The sequence below is a fragment of the Phocoena phocoena genome, chromosome 14, assembly GCF_963924675.1.
Source record: "Phocoena phocoena chromosome 14, mPhoPho1.1, whole genome shotgun sequence".
Taxonomy (NCBI): domain Eukaryota; kingdom Metazoa; phylum Chordata; class Mammalia; order Artiodactyla; family Phocoenidae; genus Phocoena; species Phocoena phocoena.
In genome coordinates this window covers 87,973,839-87,996,820 of record NC_089232.1, presented here as the reverse complement: position 1 = coordinate 87,996,820, position 22,982 = coordinate 87,973,839, and the positions used below count along the sequence as shown (strand labels likewise).

Genomic DNA, 22,982 nt, shown 5'->3' with positions numbered 1-22,982 from the left:
TACCATTCTACTCATTTTGTGATAATTTCTACACGATTGTGGCGTAACTCTGGAAAAGCAGTGACAGCCAGCTTTCTCCTTTGGTCATTGTCTAGAACATACAGCTGTACAGAGAAAACCAAGACACGTTTTATAATTGGCATCATCGCATACTTTACCAAGCTATAAGGGATTCCGTCATCCGTTCTGCTAGAACATCTGCAGATTCCCTGCTGCATGGGTGCTTACCCTGAGAGGGTGCTTAGTTGTGCTCAGTTACGGCAAACAGACTCACTCTGCTTTGACTTTGGTTCTAGGCTCCATGGTCCCCTTCTCGATGCGGATCCTACACGCGGAGCTTCAGCAGTACCTGGGGAACCCCCAGGAGTCGCTGGACCGGCTGCACAGGGTGAAGGCCGTCTGCAGCAAGGTAACCGTCGCTCCAAGTTGGGCCGCTGATGCCTCCCCTCCTGATGGAGGGCTCACCCAGACTTTCCTGCCCTCAGAGAAGCACATCACGCCACCCTGTACCCTTCCCACCACTCTGCTTCCCCCTCCTGAAAGGCAGGCTGACCCGGTTCCTTGTGACCATGCAATTCACTGTTCTTGCTGAATTATTCTGGGGGGGGCGGTGGGTGGTTTTCGGCAAAGCTTGAAGCCTGAAATCTTTCTTCCCGGTATTATTAGTAAATGAAAAGCAGGAGAGTTTCCTCTTGTGTAGAAATCACACACGTGAACACATGCCAGGCTGCCCGACCACTCACGCATCCTGCAGAAGGCTACGTGCACCTGCTTCATGTCAAACGGAGGCATCAGAGCAGTATTTAAAGAGATAATTGTTTAAAATGTTCCAGAATCAAACAAATTATAGTGTATCATGACAAGTGTCATTCGTAATACTGACTCCAAAGGCAGATAAGGTTCAGAAGTGCTTCCCGAGTTATTCTGGGTTGTAAAGTAACAGTTACGTGGAAGGCATCGAGGTGTATCAACAGAAGATGAGATTTACTGCACTGAGTGATGGGAAGGAGAGATGTGGGGTTCAGAGTCTCCCCATCTCCAGGCAGCGGGCAGCCGCGCCCCCGAGAGCCTCCGTCTTCAGACTGGAAGTGAGCCTGCCTTTCCTACCCGCCTGGCAGCCTTGCTGTGTAGCTTAGCTACAGTGTCGTCTGTGGAAGGGCTTCCAAAGCTGTAACAGCAAGCAGTTAGGAGCGGCAGCATGTGACAGGTTTTTAAACGAGGTTATTTGTACTTGTTGAGTTCCTGCTTCAGTCCCCAGCTGCTCTATGGTGGACGTTCCCAGAGCCTCCTGGGGGGTCCTCTGTGTTCCCGGCAGGGAAGTGGCAGGGCTTCCACCCTCGCAGAGTGGACGCCACAGCAGGCCACCTGACACTCTTAAGCTTTGCATCGGTTTCTGGCTTTTATAGCTTAAAAGGTAAAAAGAAAAACTTTGCTCTCTTATAATTTGATCCGTTGATGGGGGAAATTGTGTCATCACTATTTTTTAGAGTCTAACACTCTTGACTCTTAAAACATGGTTAAAATGGTTATTTCCAGAAATAGGAAAACAAAACTTGTAATTGGTACTAAATCAGTGATGTTCTAAATCACACACAGATGATTGTTTTTACTGCTTTTCACTCACCTCCGTGTGACACAGGGGACGTGCATATGAATTCTAAGGCTGTAACCCAAAGGCTGTCCCCCAAGGCCTCCCCGGTGGGCTCCACGCTCTCCATGCGTCTCTGGGCGCCCGCCTGCCACGCCTGCTGCCACGTGGTGCTGCCCTTGACGCCACGGGCTCGGAGGTCGGACACGGGGGTGGCGCTGATGGCTGCGGTGGCCACGGGGCTGTGCTCAGTGCTCCCTCCTACACGATGGGTGCTGTGCTCCGTGCTTTATACTGAAGCTCCGTAAGTGCTCACAACGGCTGTCCAAGGCGGTGCCATGCCTGATGTACAGACAAGGAGACGGAGCCTCCGAGGGTTCAGTGCAGCTGAGGTCCGGCCGCGAGGGGCCTGAACGAGAGCAGGTCGCCGGCTGTGAACCGGCCGCCGCCCACGCCTTGCACCCTCTGCGGCTCCGGCCGCAGCCCTTTTCCCCGCACGTGCAGCGTGTGCCCGGAAGCCTTGGAACGCGGCTTCGGCCTCGTGCGCAGCCGCGCTTCCTCTGCCAAGAGCTGCTGTCAGTGGGTCAGGGGGCGCTGGGCTCCTCGCTGGGGGCGGGGGGCGAGTCCAGCAAGGAAGGAGATGAGTCAGTCTGGGAAATAGTCTCTCCCAGGGTGATGCTCGCACCCGGCACCCCGCCTCGGCTTCCCCTCCCCAGCCTGCTCGCCGGGCCTGGCCTCCTGCCCGCCCCAGACCCAGGGGGCCCAGGCTCAGCCAGCGCCCACCAGGCCTCCCAGACGCAACTGCCTGCTGGGGCGCAGCTGCGGCGTCGAGCAGGGCCCACCCGGGCCGCCCTGGAGTCGTCACGGGGGCTGGGGCGGGCAGGAGGCCGCGCCGGGGCTACCCTCTGGAGCCGCCGACCGGCCAGCGCCTTGACGGCGATCGAGGGCGTCACTCCGCGCCGGCAGCGAAACCAGGGAGTCATTTCCGGAAGGAAAGCAGGGGCGTGGTCCACACCCCTGAAGCGCTCTGTGCCCGTCGGTTTCGTTGCGCGTGTGGCGTCTCTCGTTGCTCTGGAGTTCAGGGGTGGGCGTGGAAGCCGCGCCTGGGAAGGGGGTAAAGAAGAGGGCACGAAGGTTTCCGTCCTTAGTGAGAAAGCCCGCCGAGGCCCCGCTCGGTGCTTGGGAAGCACACACGCTTGTCGCGGGTGCAGCTGTGTGTGCACATGTGCTCGGAGCCCACTGTTGGTCGCTGCCTCTCTAATACACGTCAGGTGTTCACAGGTTCAGCCCCAGCGCGGGTTTCCCAAGTGAAAGGGGACGACCCAGGGTGGCAGCTAGAGTGAGATGCGGGCGGGCCCGGGGCAGCCAGGGTGGGTGAGAAGCAGACACCTGCCACCCGGTGGCCCTCGGCCCAGGTAGCCAGCGTCCCCCCTGCAAAGGGACACACTGGGATAGAGGTCTCCCGCTGCTTCCAGTCTGTGCCGCCCCGACCAGAGCAGCAGGGCACAGAGCCGGGTGTCCCAGGGCGCCGGGCTGGGGTGTGGGGACACGACATGGGCTCCAGATGGGTGTCTCGTCTCCACAGCCGTCACGTGGGAAGGGTTTAGAATGTGACATCCGCTGTCCAAGCCAGCCTGCAAAATTACAATTACAGGACGGCCTCTGTGAAGGAAGTAATATGCCCTGAAAGAACACTCCAGTACGTTAGAGGTGTGGGTAATGGGATTAATGGTCATTTTTATTCTCTGTCCAGGTCTTAACAATGTACGTGTTAGTTTTATAAGTAGAATATTTTTCTACTGAAAAAAAATTAAATGAGGACTACGGGGCAAAGGGAAGATAAAATTCAGACAGCAGTACGGTCGGTAACGTACAAGGTTTATGCCACACACAGGTTGGCGCTGAGGGTCCAGGTAAGCAGAGCAGAGAGGGACATAACACCAGTTATGGAATCCCCGGCATCGTTTGCTCAGAAGAAGCTGAGCTTTTCCTTATACGGAAGATTCACTGGAGAATGGTTAGAGCCTGTGTATTCAACCTGATGAGAGCACTGTCTCGATTTTTCAGGTGCGGCCCAGTTTTAGCAGAACATTACTCATGACCTTTACGAAACGGTCCAGGGTTTTCTCTGCTGTCTTTGAAATAGAAGGTGACAAGTAAGAACCACGTGGTGAAGTAGTAAATGTTTGGTTCAGATGTACTGGTATCGATGAAGAACAAAATATACCTCGATTTAAAATAAGCACGCCCCATGGCTTAGGAGAGCCATCCCTGTCACGCCACAGCAGCGGTACCTCTGCTCACCATCCCTGCCCCTCGCTTCTCTGCGGGCCACTGCACCTCTGGGTCCCGTCGGCAAAGAGCCAGGGAACACGTTTCTAAGCCCGTTTGCGTCATGATGCCAGATCAGCGTGGGGTTCGGGTCTCCGCTGATGGGGACATGCCACGTGGGTTTAAGTTCGGTGCTGCCCTGCCCTACAATTCGATTTCTGCAGCCTCCGCCCGCCCCAGCTTAGCCCGGCTCAGGGCACCAGGTAAGGAAGTGCCCCTTCAGAGACCCTCAGTGCCGAAGGAGCCCCTCAGGAAGGGGCGTCGGTTTGCTCTGTTCTTGGTTGGACACCCTAATGAGGCAGAGGTGAGAGGGGCGTTTCTAGGAAGGGTTCATATCTTTACTAAAAAGGAATTCCAACAGATGGACCTGCTCGGTTATACTGTTGTACTCGTAAACGAAGTTAAGAACAGAAGAGAGAACAGACATTGTCCGCCCTCCCCCTGCCAGCCGCTCTGGGAAGCACCCAGCTGGGCGGGCCATCCGGCGTGAGCGCGCCCGCCGCTGCCCGGCTTCACCAGACGCCCATGGTCCCCACGCCCCTCTGTCCTGCCCGCTCCAGCAGAGAACAAATTGACTGGTGGCTTCATCAGATAAGATGGGAGTGGCTGGCAAGTGAGGGGAGGTGGTGGAGAAGGGGAGGTGATGGCTCCTAATCCCTGGTCGAGGCCACATCTCTGCCCTTTGCCATCGACACTCACGCTCCTGGGCCCAGGTGTGCTCAGAGGGCCCAGAAGGAGGAGGTGACGGGAGCGTCCCCGTCGTCAGGGTTTGCACGATTTGTATCCTGACTCGGCTCACGGTGGAAATTTGCATCGTTGCTGATCCCAGAACAAAGACTTGGGAATGTCGACCACACCCCTCAGCAGCCCCAGCCCCATGTGAAATTTGCTGTGCCAGAGGTGACCCACAGTGTGCCGTAAGGTCACTCAAGTTGGCAGGCGGTCCCGCCCAACACCTGCATGATAGCCCAGCAGCAGGCAGCCCTCGGTGGAACAGAGAGGTCTGGAGTCTCCATCCTGGCATTGTTTACCTTGGCATCGAAGGTTCTCCCTCTCTGACCTGCATGGAAAGAGAGAGCATTGCTTCACGGTGTGATGCCCTGCCGGGGGAAGCCCACAGGCCGTGGTTGGAGGGGCTTTGGAGTCAGGCGGACGGGTGTTTCCAGGTGTGACCCTGACTCTTCCTGGTGGGGTGACCAGCCTGTGGAAGCCTGGGGAGGAGTGGTGTCACCAGCCACCTCCAGGCTGCTGTGTGGGTTAGATGACCAACGACCTGGCACAGTGCGTGGTCCATGGGAGTGTTTATTATTCCTGCAGTGGCTTGGAGCAACTCCGAGAAGCCTCTTTTCACCTTGAAAAGCCTTTTTTCCAGAAGGTCCCCTAGGAGACTGGAAGGGCTGAGAAGGTCCCAGAACTTTCCAGAGAAATCTAAGCCCCTCTAGGGAGACCTGCTCTCACCTCAGTCTGAACACCGCAGGTCATTAGTGAGTCCTTGGGTCCTTGAGTTAGGGCCGGCCCCCAGGGGTCCAAAGACTGGACGCTTTGTGCATAAACCCGGTCGCTAGACGTTCCCCACCCACAGCCTGTGACAGGCTGACAAAGGACAGGACCAGGGCTCCTTCCCTGAGAGCTTTCCCACAAACCGAGGTCCCCAGACCACCCGTACTGGTGTTGCCTGGAGCCCATCAGAAGGGCAGGGTTTGGGCTGTGCCCCGCATATGACTCAGAACCTGGAGTTTAAAATACCGGAGTCCAAGGTCATGCATGTGCACCAGGGCCCACGAACCCAAAAATGTTTGTAAGTGATCTTCCAAACCCAGGGTAACTGCAGAGAAGTCAGGGCATGGGTTTGGTCCCTTTAAATATGAGTAGGTGACACATTGCCTGTTTGAGATCAAGTGGTCCTTTATTTATTTATCTATCTATCTATCTATTTATTTATGGCTGCATTGGGTCTTCGTTGGTGCGTGCGGGCGTTCACCAGTTGCGGCGAGCGGGGGCTACTCTTTGTTGTGGGGCGTGGGCTTCTCGTTGCGGTGGCTTCTCGTTGCGGAGCATGAGCTGTAGGTACACAGGCTTCAGTAGTTGCGGCACTTGGGCTCAGTAGCTGCGGCTCATGGGCTCTAGAGTTCAGGCTCAGTAGTTGTGGCGCACGGGCTTAGTTGCTCCGCGGCATGTGGGATCTTCCTGGACCAGGGCTCGAACCCGTGTCGCCTGCACTGGCAGGTGGATTCTTATCCACTGCGCCACCAGGGAAGCCCTGAGATCAAGTGGTCTTGGTTACATATGGAGTCAGGCAGCTGGGATATTCGTGCAAGGCGTATAGTTTTCTCCTTGGACAAAACAGCCGAGCCTGGGCCTTCTGAGTCCTTTGTCCTCCCTCCGCTGCTGTCCAGAGTGTTGACGGCGTCTGCATTGCTGGAGTGACACTGCCCGTCGCAGAACCAATCCAGGACAGCCCAGGACCCGCGGGTGGGGCGGGGGGTGTCGATGCAGCCTCTCAGCTCTGGTCACACCCACCTGCTGAAAGAACAGCGGGTCCAGAACCGTCTCCCAGGCCCACATTTCCTCCTGGCTGCTTCCTATTCATGTCCAAGCAGCATCTTCACACACTCAAAACCACTGTCATTTCAGTATTGTAGTTACTTTCGGAAGTACAAGGCTTGCCCGGAGCCCAGCTGCTGCCGACCCGCCACCCCATACTCCAGTTTCCGGAGCATCTTCCAGAATGGGTGCCGTGGGCGCGGCCCGTCTTGGTCGTTCTGGGAAGCAGACCCAGAACTGCTCACGGGCGTCCGACCTGCACCTGGACAGGAGGGACAGGAGGGGCATGCGGCCACGTTTGCCATCCGAGTAGCTCAGGCTTTGGGTGGGAGCGTTTCTGCACTTTACGGAAACGACTTTCGGTAGATCAGCGTGCTGTTACTGTGACTGTGTGAAGTCATACGGGTGGGAACTCTCTCCCCCAGACACTGTTCTCCTGCGATTTAGCTCAGGCTGGAGGTAACTGTGGCCCCCCCCAGGTGGGTTGCCCAGATGTGTGGAGGTGCCCTGCAGGGGGCCAGGACCACTCCCCGACCCCGCCCTCCTGGAGTCTGTGCTTCCGATGATTCTCTCATGCTCTTTTGTTGTGGTTGGTTTTGCTGTCAGGCCTGCCCCTCCCCCCGTGTCCCATCCGTCAGCCCGTGATTCGGGGCCAGGCCTCGGGCCCTCTGCACTGTGCGTGGCCCCCGGGGCTGGGAAGAGCCAGGCCTCCTGCGTTTCTTCTTCAGAACCTCTTAGTCCTTCTCTTTGTTCCTGTCCCTCCTCAATGGTACCTTCGAGACCTTCTTTCCTGGTCAGTGTCTGTTTTTATGATTATTTATCAGAAGACCGATTAGCTGAAAAATGTCATTTGACCTCATCTTTGAGGTTACAGTTTTGAAGCCTGGGTGTGTCCTGAGTGGTCACGGTAGGACAGGCCTTCATGTTCACAGCGAACTGTCGTCCACCTTTTGTGAAGCGCTGACCCTTGGCAGCAGAGGAGGCCCAGCTGGCCTGTCTCTGTGTGGATGGGACGAGGCCAGTGAAAGCCCGGAGCAGCTGCTTCACTGGTCGTGAACTTCGCCTCTTGAGGGTGGGCCGTTTGGGGCAGTGCTGCCTTGCAGGGTGGCCCACTACACGAGGGGGTGTCTCCCCAAAGCACGTGGCCTGAAGTCGGCTGTCAAGGAAGCATGAGACCCCCGTTTTCACTTAGCACGTCTTTCTTTTCCTTCCCCGCAAACAGCCTTTACTATTAACACGTTTTTTCTCCTCACCCTGCCCTCCAAAAGAACATAGGCTCTGCTCAGATCACCGTGGTAGCAACTTCTTTCCTTTCAGGGAAACCAAATCACAGAGGAAGCAACTCAAGGTTATTCGCCGAACAGTAAAAACTATGTAAAGCGACAGATGCTCAGAATTTATGTGATCCATTTAAAAAGGCCGCACATCTCAGGTGCCCTAGAGGAGCGAGACTGACGTTTTCACAGAAGTTAGTAAACATGCTCTTGTGGAACATGCCTGATGCTTTCCTGACAGACGAGAATATCTGCCCCACGTCGGGGCTCTCTGATGCTTTACGAGCGTCATAATCCCAAACCCCCCACCAGTCAGAGAGCAGCTCCCCGTTTGCCGTCATCTCCGTGCCCCGTGAGCAGCGAAGCTTAAAACGTGTCCCTGCGAAACGCTCCTTGACAAATGGGTTTCCATACAGAGAAATCTGCTTCTCCTGGAGTATATGGTGACAACGTCTAGAAGCAAATTCATTTCTGTTGTTCTTCCATCCATTTCCCGCAGATCCTGACGAACTTGGAGCAGGGCCTGGCCGAGGATGGCGGCATGAACAGCATGGCCCCGGAGAACAGACAAGGTCAGTGCCGGACTCGCCTTCCTTAGACAGTCAGCCGGCATCGTCAGAGGGCTCGGCCCCAGGGGTTTCTCTGTCTCATTCTTTTCCTTCTCACTCCGTAATGCACTCATCCTCTCATGCATTCATCTCCTCGGTCCTTTCTTGGACCAAGCCAGGCACCGTGGTTGGTGCTGGCATAAGGCACGAACCCCGCTCTCGGGGAGCCCCATCAGGCCGAGACCCGCCTACAGCAAATAACCCCAGAAATCGACGTGAGCGTCCACAGCAAGGTGGGTGCCTGGCCCGTCCGCCCGTGGGGAGCCTGAGGCCCGGGCAGAGCTGGAGAGGAAAGGAAGACGGGGCCCTGCGTGTGGAGCCTCGGGGGCTAGGCCGTGGAAATGGGTCGTTATGTGAGTGCTGGGCAGGCAGGGGCCGAACTGCGTTTTGAAAAGATTATCCTGGCTGCGATTTCTTGAGAACATTAGCGAGAAGAACTTCTAATCATGCTTCAAAACCCAGCTCAGATGGCACCTCCCTGAGAGGCTGGCACCTCTGCACATGAGCTGTGGGCTTATGTGGTCTCCAGGGGCTCGGTGGTCCCCTGCTCTGCGCCTGACTTGGAGCGGCTGTCGGTGACCACGGGCGAGCACGGATGATGTGGGCAAGGGGTGGGCTTCCTCTGAAGCCACGCTGTGAGGAGACGGATGTGCCAGAAGCAGGAGAGGTGGCCTGAGAGGAGAACCCCCCGGGGCAGAGACCTGTGTCCATGCCTCGGGCACGGCGGGGCCCCGGGCGCCATGCACCCCAGACGCGCTCGTGACTGTGGGAAAGGGGGAAGCATCCCAGGCAGGAGATATCCATCCTCGAGGACCAACAGCTCTGGCTGCGTTTGTGCTTTAAACACAGATCCCTTTCTTTGAGAAATCCCAGGAGACCAGGTCTGTAGGTGCGATGTTCGTGCGTCCTTCTCAGTGATTTAAGTGCCGGTAGATAACAGGGGTATGACGTGGGCATCTCCGTGCCCTGGGACATCCCGCCCTCAGCATCTTTCCCACTCTGGCCATGTCATCCCACGGGGGGGTCCGTGTTTTGGTGGCAAAGAGCAAGTAGTCGTTGGAGCTCAGGAAGCAGTGCCCGGAAACCTGACAACTCACAGCAGGTCAACAGATTTATAAGCAAAGAGGGGAAGAAAGCACTAGAAAGTCCTCAAAGAGAATCAAAATCAAACTCAGTTCACTGAGAATCCACATTTTACATTGGTTAAGGAAAGATATTCAGAATTTTTCTTTTCACAAAAATGATGTCATAAGGGGAATGTAAGCAGCTAATGTATATTTAATTGCTGAAAGGCAAAGTGAGTTACGTTCTTAATTCTGACAATTAAGTTTTCTGTCCTTTTCTCAAGCACTCCAGGAATAAGCGTCATTTCTAGGAGACTGTTATCCCAAAATTGACCCTTGGTCCCGGCAGCGGGAGGAAGGTCAGCTTAAGCTAAGGCAAGCTTGCCCAGTGGTCACCATTCACATGTGTCTGGGACGTGCTTCTCCCTGGGCCTGAGCTGGATGGCAGATTCAACATCTGACCAAGCACCGGCCTCTCCAGCCTCCCCGCCCCGCATCCGCTCCGCTCCCCCTGCCCTCAGAGCCTGCTGAGGCAGATGGGTTAGGAATTGTTGCTTCCACTTAGAAGGTCACAACACCTAGGCCTTGGGCAGGCAGGCCGCTGTTACCAGGGCGCAGCTGCTGACACTGGGGTGTGACCGTCCACCAGCCCTGCATCCGGGAGGCCTTCAGCCCATCCAGGTCACACCAGGAGTGGCCCCGCTGCGGGGCGAGGGCTGTCGTCTTGGCCGGCTTCTCCCATCTTTTGGATGTGCCGACCTGGGGTCATGGCCCTGGTCGGCTCATGGGACCTGTCCTCCCCGAGGCTGAGCAGGTCGCCAAGAGCACAGCCCAAGGTGTGGGCTGAGCAGCACAGGGAGCGGTGGCCTAGCCGGGTGACGGGGGCGGGGCGTCCATCTGTCTGGGTCGGGCCGGCGGCAGGACCCGCTCCCCATGCACTCACCGTACTCCGCTCTTGCAGCCTCCGTGCAGCTGTGGCGGTCCCGCCTGGGACGGGTGACGTGCTCCATGGCCAACTGTCTGCTGCTCATGAAGGTATGATGTTCTCAGGGCGGGGCGGGGGGGACCGCTGGGACCTCGAGGTGGTGTGCATGCGGGGGCGGTTATCGAGCAGAGAGGCCAGTGAGACACTCGGGATAAACGTGCTTTAATTTCTACTGAAAGAAATGTCAATAGAATGTAGAATTTACACTGCCAAGTTTAATTGTTCGAACAGGGGTCGAGATGATTTAATTGAAATCCTCCTCATGCTCTCAATTCTCTCTCCCTCCTGTTTTTCTCTGGATTCAGTCCCAGAGTTGGCCTCTGTTCCCCCCATTAGAGAAGGTGGTGTCCCTCGTCCTGACCTGACTTGCGCTCAATGGCCATGGCATCTGGGGACAGGCTTCCCCGGGAGATCTGCTCCTTAGCCCCGCCCCCCCCCCCCCCCCCCCCACTGCCAGCCCCCGGGGAGGTGGCTGGGGGAAGAGGAGGCTGAACCGAGGGCGTCGCTCCTTTGTTCGTCCATCCGTGCCTCCCTGGCAGGGCCCAGCGGCAGGGGCTGGAGGCTGCTGCCCGAATCAGTGAGCCGCAGACACCCAGAGCAGCTCCATTAACATCTGGGCCATTAAGAGGCCAGATCGTGGCCCTCCCACGGGCCAGCCCAGGGTCACTCCTGAGCTTGGTTTTAGCAGAGCAGAGCAGGCAAATGGCCGAGGGGAGAAGCGGGCTCCGGGAGCTGGTGTCTAACCCTGACAGGGCAGCCCCGCGAGGGGACCGCGTCCCGGGCCAGCTGTGGGTCCCGTGCAGAAGGCCACGCTGTGTGTGCACTCGGCTCCTGCCCCAGGGCCCTGCCTTCCGCGCGTCGCTGTGACCCTGGGGTGCAGACTGCCTCGCGTGCCCCTCCCACCCCCGAGCCCCGGGGACCTCCCCTGAAACGAAGGCCCGTAGGGATGCACTTGCAGCCCCCCTTGGACAGCGCCTTGGGGTTAAGGCGCTCTGGTTCTCTCAGCTCCTCCCTTCCTGCCACCCTGACCCCTGACACGGCGCCCCGTCCCTCCCGCGGGTGGAGGGAGCCGCCCAGGGCCACTGCCGCCTTCCTTCCGCGGAGCTCGCCGGCTCACGCGCAGAAACAAAGGACACATCGTAAAGTCACGGGCCGATCGGTGTCTCCTTGGTCACGGGCTGGGACACCTCAGGAGGGTCTCCTGTTCCACTGGTGGCTTCGTATGTGCATTTTTAAGGCACATTAATAGAAAATTGTGGGATAAGAATACCCTTTGCCTACTGCTGGAGTGATGATACCACCAGGCGCCAGACTAAGTCTTGTACCTACGTTGTCGGGACTCAGTACAGAACAGATCACTGTGCTTCAAAACTACTTTTACCACAAGTTCAGTTTAATTTGAGATTTCAGATTATGCTTTCATTTCCACGAGTTAAAAAAAGGAATGAAAAATTTTGCGGCTGAGGCGCCAGCACGCGTGCGCATCCTTTCGCCACCTAGTGAGCGAGCCCGGAATTACAGCAGCGTCGGCCTCACCGGCGCGTCCCGTCCCTTCCGTTCGCCTATGGGCGACGCTGGGTTACTTCGGCAGCCGCTTCTTATTCTGAATAACATTTCTGCTACGGCGACGTGAACGCTGATTCACCTTCTTAACGATGAGCAGTCTGTCCACACGCTTCAGCCCGAACGTGTGCCTGAAACACCGTCGCAGCCTGGGCACCCCAGCGCATCTGGGAGACTCAGGGCGCCGCGCCGCCCGCCTCCGTGCCCCGCCACGCGGTGCAGCTGCTGAAAGAAGAGGGGGAGGACGGAGCTAGAGCGGTCGGTCCCTGCGAGCGGGCCGCGCCCGCCCGACCTCAAGCGCACCCTTCAGCCGGGGCCGCATCTCCTCGTTTCCTCCGGTAAATAAACGATTTCGTTAAATGGTCGTCCGCTGACAAGCTCTGGCCGCGCTCCGCTCTGGTTTACCGGAGGCCGGGCTCCTTGGAACCGCCAGGGCCCGGGCCCGAGGCTGCCGCCACCCGGGGCCGCCGCCCGGGCCCGGCGCCTCGTCTGAAAGCCTCCGCACGGGGTCCCCACGGCTGTGTCCGCCCAGCCGTGCTCTCCCAGGAGCGCCGCTCCGGCGGGACGGCGGCCGCATACCTCTCCGTAGCAGGCCGGAGCGCCGAGCCGTGGAGGTGTCAGGCGGCGACGCCGGCCACAGAGCCACCCGGAGACGCGGGCCGGGATCGGGGCGTGTGCACTGGCCTGACCCGGTGACACCTGGGCGCTGCCGGACACGAACGGCGAGGTGGCCTTTCGTTCGCCCTAAACCTGGAGCGAGGCGTAGACGTTCAGCACGGTGGGTGATTCTCAGATGCTCCGAGGTGCCCCCGTCTCCCCGCAGAAGTCCAGGGCTCAGCAGCGCCGGACCCCAAGCCGGGCCTCAGCGTCCCTCGGGCCCCAGGCGCCGGGGGCCACTGCCGCCCCGGAGCAGGCTCTCGGTACACCCTCACCCGCGCGCTCCCGCTGGGCAGGGCGCGGGCAGCGGTGCCAGGAGCCGAGGGGGACAGGCAGGTGCTGCCGGCTCGCCACCTGCACCAGCAAGTCCAGTTCGTTGTGAAGAGCTGCTCTTGAAGCTGCCAGACTGGAGAGTCTTTCCATTTTTCTTTTCCCTGCTAAACTGGAACGTTTCTTGTTGTTTGTCTGTCTTCATAACATCCCAGTTAGCGAACTAGTAACGCCTGTCCCAGTTTTCATGAGATTGAAAACGTAGACGACTAAAGAAAGAAAAGTACGTCGTGGGGTTTCACGAAGACTCAGTGAGGAGAACACTTCCGCGCGGCCTGCTGTTTGCTGACCCGGGAGACGCAGGGAGCTGTTCACACCAGCCCGGGACAGTGCCCACCAGCAGGCGGGACGGTGACCCTGCCGTCTGAGCTCGGGGCTGTTGGGGATTTGTCCTTGTGACCCTGGCAAGACGGCCAGGTGCCCTGGATGGCCTCCTCCCGCCAGAGCCAGCGAGCTCTCCCGGCCCACCTGTTTTACGGGGCTTATGTTTGTCTACATTTAAGAACTTTACCTCGAGTTTTAGTAAAGAAAATGTTTAAGAGACGCTATTAATAAATCCAGTTTCTGTGTCTGGCAGATGGAGGCAAGACAAAATTCACCAATTAAGGATTTTGTCAGAAAAGAAAGAGTGAGTCCAGGTGAGATACTAGTTGCTACTCAGAAGCTGGAAGAAGAAAGCCCCTCTGCCCTAAGTGCACAACCAGAGCCCCTCGGGGAGAGGCAGGCTCTCAGGACCGTAGTTACACACAGAACTCAGAGCCTGGCTTGCTGGGCCGTCTGCCGCCCTCACGGCGGTGCCACGTCCCACCTGCCCACGCATTCGTGTTCCCGCTTCACGTGCGAGTCTGCAGGTACCTGAGCTCCTGTAACATGTAAAACAGAGCGTGATCCTCCTAACCGTAGGATGCTCTCTGGGTCCCCACAGGATTACGTGCTGGCCGTGGACGCGTACCGCTCGGTCATCCAGTACTGCCCACACCAGGAGCCCCAGCTGCTGAGCTGCATCGGCCGGATCTTCCTCCAGGTGTGAGCCGCGCGGTTGGCAGGGTGGGCCGGGGTTGCCTTAGTGTGGATGCTGTAGATTTCAGAAAGAACAGGAGATACATCAAATCAGACTTCCGTGACTGTAGAAGGGGTAGTTTTCTTGGTCCTGGCTTGACTGCGCTCTGGGCTTTGACGTGATGAGGAAGCCAATTGCTAGACGTGCATTCTCGTAGATTTTCACCTGGGAAGCGCTGAGATGGATTCCTTGAGAAATTGCCCTGTTGCAGGTAGAAGTGTGTTGACAAAACCGTCAGTACTTACTTTAAGTGGCTGATAACGTAGCCAAAGCGCGCTTGAATCCACGTGCGTGGACAAAGGAGGTCCCGCTTGGAGCCATGGTCCCGACAGTGCGGGAAGCCGGGACGTACCCGCTTTGCCAGGGATGGCGCTGAAGCCGGGGCGCATTTGGTGCCGGGGTGCCAGGCGCCCGTCCTCGCTCCTGTCCTCCCCACGACGACAGGCCCACACTCGCAGGCCGAGCGCGGGTGCCTCATCCCCGCACCCTCAGTCTCAAAGGGTGTCGACCGTAGCACCCGCAGCCTGGGCGGGAGCCTGATGGGGCCGTCCGTGGTGGTCAAAGCAAGGGGGATGGATGTGGGGAGGCGCTGGCCCTGAGCGGGTGCCCTGCTGGGCCATCCTCCACCGCCGTGTGACCGGCCCACTTTACAGAGGAGCAGACTGAGGCTTCCCGGGGCTCAAGTGACCTGCCTGAGGTCCCAGAGGTCAGGCCCACAGGAGGAATCTGAACAAGGTCACCCAGAGCCCAGGTTCTCTTCACTGACGTTGGTCCTGTCCTCCTGCACCTCCTGGCCGCTGCGCACACGAACGCGTGCACACACGCACCCCACCTCCACCCCGTCCTCCACGCCATGCACAGACGCAAGCACGCGCACACACGCCGCTCCCCCAGGGGGGCATCCAGAGACAACCCAACAGTGAAAGCCGCCTGTGTGTCGTCCAAGTCCCTCCCAGGATGCCCGGGGTCCCTGCCCCAGTCTCTGAAGCTTGACCTTCACTGAGTAACTCATGGATGTTGAAGAACGCGTGTTCTAGCATCTGAAAGACCTGGGTTTCTGTTTGTCCTTGGTGCTTACCTAGCCTTGACCCTGGGCTGGCCACCCTCCTGAGCTGCATCCTCTCCTCTGTGCACCAGGGACGCTCGTGGCTGCCTCTTGGGGTCCTTGTGCCGATGAAACGAGACAGCCGTGTAAAGAATGCCGTGCCCGGGATCTCGTGGTGCCCGGTTATTATCCTGATTCTCATACTAAAAGAATGTTCTGTATCTGCTCTAATTTCTCACTACTCAGGACGGTCTCAGAAACTTCATTTCTGTCTTAATTTGCATAATTTGAGCAATGTATGCCGGAGATCCATCTAGGAACCCCGAAATATGAAAGCACAGTCTTTCTGTGACAGTCACGGACCTGACGGCCCAGGGGAGGGACCCTGACGGTCAGACTGGGGCTTGGTCGGTGCTTCCCTCGAGACATTTCTGGCCACAGAAGTATTCACATTTGCGCCTCCAGTATGTTGGGCTCCCCGGGGAAGTGTCCCCAGATCTCTGCAGTTATCGTTATAAGTGAGATTGGTCTGGGTTTGTGCGTGCATATGTGTGTGTGTGTGTGTGTGTGTGTGAGCGTGCCATTCTCAAAAGCATTTGGTATCTGTGTTGTGTCTTCATAAAAGTAGCTGCTTGCTTGCTTTCTCTGTCCTCTGGGATATTCTGGACACTCTGGAATTACATGTTCCTGGGAGATTTGAATAACTGACCTCAAAGAGGTCTCGGCCACCCTCGTAGGATTTGTTGGATAACTTAATATTGTTACTAATGGCTTCAGTGTTCCACGCGTGAGGTTTTTCTCTCTGCTTCTGGGATCGATTTTGGCAATTTAGAGTGCCAAGGAAATCCCGTTTGGTCTGTGTATTCACATGTGTTTTTGCTTAGAGTTCGGTAAAATATAGCCTTCTTTCATAATTACTTCAACTTCACTTTAACTGTAGTTATTTCTCCTTTTACATTTATAATTGTTTACTCATGCTTTCTTTTTCTTGGTTAGTTCATCCACTTATTATCTGTTGTTTTCTTCAAATAACTAGTTTGGGTTTGCTTATTTGCTTACTAGATACTTTGCAATATTTTTAATTGCCTTTTTATATTGTTTAATTTTTTACACTGCCTCTAAGTCTTAGAAAATCAGTAGGATTTTAAATCCTAATTACGTTTTAATAATTATGAAGATGTGGACTTCCCTGGTGTCACGGTGGTTAAGAATCCGCCTGCCAGTGCAGGGGACACGGGTTCGAGCCGTGGTCCAGGAAGATCCCGCACACCACGGAGCAACTAAGCCCGTGCACCACAAGTACTGAGCCTGCGCTCTAAAGCCTGCGAGCCACAACTACCGGAGCCCGCGTGCCTAGAGCCCGTGCTCCACAACAAGAGAAGCCACTGCAGTGAGAAGCCTGCGCACCGCAACGAAGAGTAGCCCCCGCTCGCCGCAATTAGAGAAAGCCCGCGCGCAGCAACGAAGACCCAATGCAGCCAAAAATAAATTAATTCTTTAAAAAAAAAACAAATACAAGGATGTGAACTTACCTTCTAATGACCAGAAAAATCAGTAGGTGGCAAAGAAAATTCTAAGATTCCTTCTTTATCTCCCACTAGAAAATAGTTTCAGTGCAAGTCCTGTACCAGCTCCTTGAGGCTGTGCTGTGCAGAGGGCCAGCACGTGGTCTGGGAGTTGGACAGTCCCATTCTGTTATGTTAGCTTTGTGACCTGAGGAAACCACCCAGCCTTTCTGAGCCTCATCTTTTTAATCCAGAGAGTGAAGAAAGGAGTGGGACCAACAGCACAGCTTGTTAGAAGTTGTGAGCTGTGGGAAGCGCTTAGCACAGCACCCAGCAGACATTCAGGGCCTGGTGCACCTTTGTTATCATTTGGTGAGCGTCAGTATCTCCATCAGTATGCCCCTGGGCCCTTGGAGGATGCAGGGTAAGTGAGCGCACTGCGGGGAACGCAGACGTTCAGGCCTCTGTGGGGGACCCCGGGTGCTCCCACCGTGTGCGTGAGGGCGGGGCCGGTAGATGCGCGGATGGTGCCACTTTGTTTCCTCCTCCTGGTGGGGTGATTTTCGGGGCAGCATTGACAACAGAGAGGGGCCGGAGACCGTGAAGGTAGCTTGATGGGCGCTGGCTGAGGACTCGAGATCCCCGGGTCGGCGACGAAGGGCGCTCATTACTCACAGCAGCAGCAGTGCAGCCAGTGTCATCGTGTCACCAAACACCAGGCCCTGGTTTCCCAGGGTAACGTGAAGGGGCCGGGTGCTGCCTGCAGGGGGCTCGCTGTGGAGAGTAACCCAGACCCTTGGTGCTGGGTGGTGGGCACGCCTGCCCTTGGCTGCAGGGAGGTACCGCGGGCTTCCCTGGAAGGAAGGGGAAGGGAACAAGCGCTCCCGGCAGGTGGCTGGAGGACCCCGGGGATCGGGATGGGGGTGAGTGTGCAGAAGAGAGGGCACTGACGCTGCAGCTGCGATGCTGTCCCCTCGGCAGATGCAGAGACATCTCGTGGTGTGTTGTAATGAGATGCCCTGGAGTCAGCTGCTCCAGAGCTGCTCCTTTAGGCCTGAAACACAGAGGCCTTTGTTCTTCCTTCACCCTGGTCGTAAGGTCTTTGTTTTCACAGGGTTTTCATTTTTCCTGTATTTTGCAGTCTAAGCCTTAGATCATTGATCTCCTTCCTCGTGCAGAAGGAGACCTGATTCCCTCTTAAGCCCCCGCCCCCGAGGCTGTGGTCCGCAGCGATGGCAGGACGGGGAAGGGGGTTTAGCCATCAGGACCCCCAGTGGCTCTGGCTTCATTTTAGAGGGAGCTGAGGAGGTGTCCGTAACTGTTTGCTAAGAGCGCGGCCATTTGTTCGCACGATAGAATTCTGTGTTATTGGGTCAGAATATGACTGAAATTTGTTAGTTTGATGATCTCTGTCATTTTACTGGTCACAAATAACCCCCCAGTAATTGATTGGGAGACTGTAATATTATACCAAAAGGTAAATGTTGTACTTTTTTAGTCTTTTTTTTTTTTTTTTTTTAACGATAATATCAAGCTTAATTTGCCAAATATACAAGTGGGACTTGTGGGGCATGTTTTGCCTGGGTGCTAGTGGCAGAGGTTTCTTGAAATGATCCACGGGCAGGTTTAAGAACGGGCCCGGGGCCTGGCCAGAGTCGGGAGCCAGGATTCCTTTTGAAGGGTACAAATTAAAAACTGTAAGAGACTTGTTAACACGCAGGTGTATTAACCACTCCCTTTCTGACATAGAGATAGATGTTGACATCCTGCTGTATCCTAAATGGCTCTTACTTTATTTTGGTAACAAAAAGTGATAATCAGTAAATGGTTATACCAAAGTTTTACCCTGCCTGATACATAACATTAGGAAACTGTGTATGTGGGTTTAGATTGAACATTTGTCAGCTGAACTGACTACATAATTTTGTCAAAGCAGATTGGAGACATAAAGACAGCTGAAAAGTACTTTCAAGACGTAGAGAAAGTAACACAGAAACTGGATGGACTGCAGGGTAAAATAATGGTTTTAATGAACAGGTATGTATTTTTCCTTCCAGTTTTACTGAGATATAATTAACTCACAGCCCGGTGTAAGTTTAAGGTGTGCGGCGTGATCTGATTTACATACTGACATCGTGAAGTGAGGACCACAGTAAGTTTCATGAACATCCATCATCATATGTAACGTACGGCCGTAACGGTGTTCGTCGCGTTGCACACTGCATCCCTAGAACTTACTTATAACTGGAAGTTTGTACCTTTTGACCACCTTCATCTAATCCCCCCCCCTCCCCTCCACGGGCAACCACAAATCTGATCTTTTTCTGTTTGTTTGAAGTATAATTGCCTTGCAACACTGTGTTAGCTTCTGTTATACAACATAGGGACTTGATATTTCTATAGCTTTCAAACTATCACCACCATTCGTCTAATTATGACCTGTCTCCACACACACAGTTCTCACATTATCACTGACTGCATTCCTCACGCTGTGCGTTTCAGACCCGTGACATGTTTATTTTGCACCTGAAGTTTGTCCCTCTATATCTCCCTCCCTTAGTCACCTGTTTCTGTCCTCCCCTCACCCACCCCACTTCTGGCAGCCACCTGTTTGCTCTCTGTGTCTGTAACTCTGTTTCTGTTCTGTGTTTGTTCGTTTTTAGATTCCACATATAAGTGAAATTGTACAGTATTTGTTTTTCTCTGACTTATTTCACTTAGCATAATGCCCTCTAGGTCCATCCATGTTGTCACAAATGGTAAGATTTCATTCTTTTTTATGGCCAAGTAATATTGTAATATTCCATGCACTGCACGCACACCCCTTTATCCATTCATCTGTTGACGGACACTTAGATTGCTTTCTGTATCTTGGCAATTGTAAATAATGCTGCAGTGAACGTAGGGGTGCATGTATTTTTTTCTAATGAGTGTTTTTATTTTCTTTGGATAAATACCCAGGAGTGGAATTGCTGGCTCGTATGGCAGCTCTATTTTTAGTTTTTTGAGGACCCTCCATACTGTTCTCCACAGCGGCTGCACCAGTTTACATTCCCACCAACAGGGCACAAGGGTCCCCTTTCTCCACAGCCTCACCACCACTTGTTATTTGTTGTCTTTTTGATAACAGCCATTCTGACAGGTGTGAGGTGATATCTTATTGTGGTTTTCATTTGCATTTCCCCGACGATTAGTGACATTGCACATCTTTCCATGTGTCTGGCCATCTGTATGTCTTCCTTGGAAAATTGTGTATTCAGGTCCTCTGCCCATTTTTTTTTTTTTTTTGCGGTATGCGGGCCTCTCACGTTGCGGAGCACAGGCTCCGGACGCGCAGGCTCAGCGGCCATGGCTCACATGCCCAGCCGCTCCACGGCATGTGGGATCTTCCCGGACCGGGGCATGAACCCGTGTCCCCTAGCATCGCAGGCAGACTCTCAACCACTGTGCCACCGGGGAAGCCCCTCTGCCCATTTTTTAATCAGGTTTTTTTGATGTTGAGTTGTTTGAGTTCTTTGCCTGTTAACCCCTATTTGACATATATCAGTTGCAAACATCTTTTCCCATTCGGCTGGCTGCCCTTTCATCTTGTTGAGTTTCCTTCACTGTGCAAAAGCTTCTTGGTTTGATGTAGTCCTGGCTGTTTATGTTTGCTTTTGTTTCTCTTGCTTGAGGAGACAGATCCAAAAAACTATTGCTAAGACTGATGTCAAAGAATACTGCCTATATTTTCCTCTAGAAGTTGTATGGTTTCAGGTCTTACATTTAAGTTTTAAATTCATTTTGAATTTACTTTTGTGTGGTGTTAGGAGTCTAGTCTGATTCTCTCGCATGTAGCTGTCCTGTTTATCCAACACCATTTATTGAAGAGTTTTTTCCTCATTGTATATTCTTGCCTCCTTTGTCACAGATTAATCGACCGTGTAAGTAGGGGGTTATTCAGGTCTTCTGCCCAGTTTTTAATCTTTTTTTATGTTGAATTGAATGAGCTGTTTACTTTTTTTAGTATTTATTTATTTATTTGGCTGCATTGGGTCTTGGTTGTCGTGGCACACGGGATCTTCGTTGCAGCAAGTGGGCTCTTCGTTGCAGTGCACGGGCTCTCTAGTTGAGGCATCCCGTGGCATGTGGGATCTTAGTTCCCCAACCAGGGATCGAACCCGCGTCCCCTGCATTGGAAGGCGGATTCTTAACCGCTGGACCGCCAGGGAAGCCCCTGAATGAGCCGTTTATATCTGTTGGATATTACCTCCTTATAGGTCATATCACTTGCAAATATTTTCTCCCACTCAGTAGGCTGCCTTTTCATTTTATCGATGGTTTCCTTTGCTATGCAAAAGCTTTTAAGTTTAATTAGGTCCCATTTGTTTATTTTTGCTTTTATTTCCTTTGCTTTAGGAGACGGATCCAAAAAAAATATTGCTACTATTTATGTCAGAGAGTGTACTGCCTACGATTTCCTCTAGGAGTTTTTTGGTTTCTGGTCTTATATTTAGGTCTTTAATCCATTTTGAGTTTACTTATTTTTTTGTATGGCATGAAGGGATGTTGTAATCGCATTCTTTTTTTTTTTTTTGGTGGGGGGGGGCACCTGGGGCCATGCCACAGGGCTTGCAGGATCTTAGTTCCCTGATCAGGGGTCGAACCTGGGCCCCAGCAGTGAAAGAGCCGAGTCCTAACCACTGGACTGCCAGGGAATTCCCTCTAATTTCATTCTTTTACATGAGGCTGTCCAGTCTTCCCAACACCACTTGCTGAAGAGACTTTTCTCTGCTGTATATTCTTGCCTCCTTTGTCATAGATTAGTCGACCATAGGTGTGTGAGTTTGCCTCTGGGCTTTCTATCCTGTTCCATTGATCTATGTCAGTTTTTGTGCCAGTACCATACTGTTTTGATCATTGTAGATTTGTAGTATAGTCGGAAGTCAGAAAGCGTGATTCCTCTAGCTCGTTTTCTTTCTCAAGATAGTTTTGGCTCTTTGGGGTCTTTTGTGTTTCCCTACAAATTTTAAATTTTTTTGTCCCAGTTCTGTGAAAAATGCCATCGGTATTTTGATAGGGATTGAATTAAACTAACAGGCGTCAGACCCAGTGCAGTTTGCTCCCCAGAATGCCCTGTCCCCTGCCACATCCGGAAAGCAGTGACACCACCTGGCTCAGGTGATGCCTGAGGGGCCAGTGCTGCCTGGTCCTCCCCGTGGGGCTCCAGTTCTGGGAGCTGCCCTGTCAGTGTTGCTGCCACGCACCTGCCCGCGTCCTGACTTTCCTGGTTAATCCTCTGTGCATTGCTTACTTCCAGAGCTTTCCTTCACCTCGGTCAGAATAACTTTGCAGAAGCCCACCGATGCTTCACAGAGATTCTAAGGATTGACCCAGCAAATGCGGTGGTAAGACACCCGAGCAGAGGTGGCTCCCCCCCACCCCGTGCCCCCTCCCAACAAGTCTGCCGGCATCAGGCACTCTCATGGGGGCCAGGGAGGTCCTCGGGCCCTGTGAGGCCACATCCAGTCCCGCGTGTCCCCCTCCAGGCCAACAACAATGCGGCCGTGTGCCTGCTCTACCTGGGCCGACTCAAGGACTCGCTGCGGCAGCTGGAGGCCATGACCCAGCAGGACCCGCGGCACTGCCTGCACGAGAGCGCACTCTTCAACCTGACCACCATGTACGAGCTGGAGTCGTCCCGGAGTCTGCAGAAGAAGCAGGCTCTGCTCGAGGCCGTGGCCAGCAAGGAGGGGGACTGCTTCAACACACAGTGCCTCAAGCTGGCCTAGTTCCCGCCTGACGCCCGAGCCGACAAGCCCCCGCCCTGGCGTCTGCGAGCCGGCCTTCTCCATCCAGCCGAGGCCCAGGCCGCTCGGCCGTTTGCACATGCGGGGTGAACGTAACCCAAGGGAGGGAGGGGGTCCAGGGCGCCCCGGCCCCTCCTGTGCATCCTGGAAGCTGACCTGCTTCGTGTGCTAACCTGAGCCACGTAACGCAAACCGTTCTCGCTCCGAGCCTGAATGTTCTAGAGGATTCACAGATAGACAGATAAGGGCGAAGAGAGACCATTCGTCCCCGCCGGCGTCCCAAAGCGAACCGCGTCCACTCAGCTCCTTTCCCAGCCCGTGCTGGTCACCTCGGGCGGCCTGGTGAAGGGTGAACGAACCCGTCCTTCCTCCTCCTGCATTTGTACGTCAGCGGGAGCGGGGGCGGGGACGCCTGGGGGTGGGTTCCGGAGAACTCGGGGCCCTACTGCACAGAACGAGGGCGGGCCTCACAGCGCGGACACTGTCCTCTCAGGTCTGAGGGTCAGGGCGTCCGCGGTCCTGTTTACACGGTCACTCCTGCTTTTATGAGTGCTTCTTCACTAAAGAACTCTGGCCAGGGTCCTTTAAACATCCAGCTGTGCTAATACTCTTTAAAACGGAACTCACTTTCAACGCTCT

At 54.8% G+C, this 22,982-nt stretch overlaps 1 protein-coding gene across 1 annotated transcript in view; it reads left to right on the top strand.

Moving 5' to 3' along the window:
• TRAPPC12 (trafficking protein particle complex subunit 12) overlaps positions 1-22,333 on the top strand; it is a 54,515-nt gene extending 32,182 nt beyond the window's left edge. The window contains exons 5-11 of the mRNA XM_065891214.1: positions 297-409; positions 8,237-8,309; positions 10,371-10,444; positions 13,870-13,968; positions 18,491-18,591; positions 21,854-21,941; positions 22,083-22,333. Coding sequence (XP_065747286.1) covers positions 297-409; positions 8,237-8,309; positions 10,371-10,444; positions 13,870-13,968; positions 18,491-18,591; positions 21,854-21,941; positions 22,083-22,325 — 791 coding nt within the window. The 3' untranslated portion in view covers positions 22,326-22,333. The remainder of the gene's footprint in view (positions 1-296; positions 410-8,236; positions 8,310-10,370; positions 10,445-13,869; positions 13,969-18,490; positions 18,592-21,853; positions 21,942-22,082) is intronic.
• The last annotated feature ends 649 nt before the right edge of the window (positions 22,334-22,982 follow it).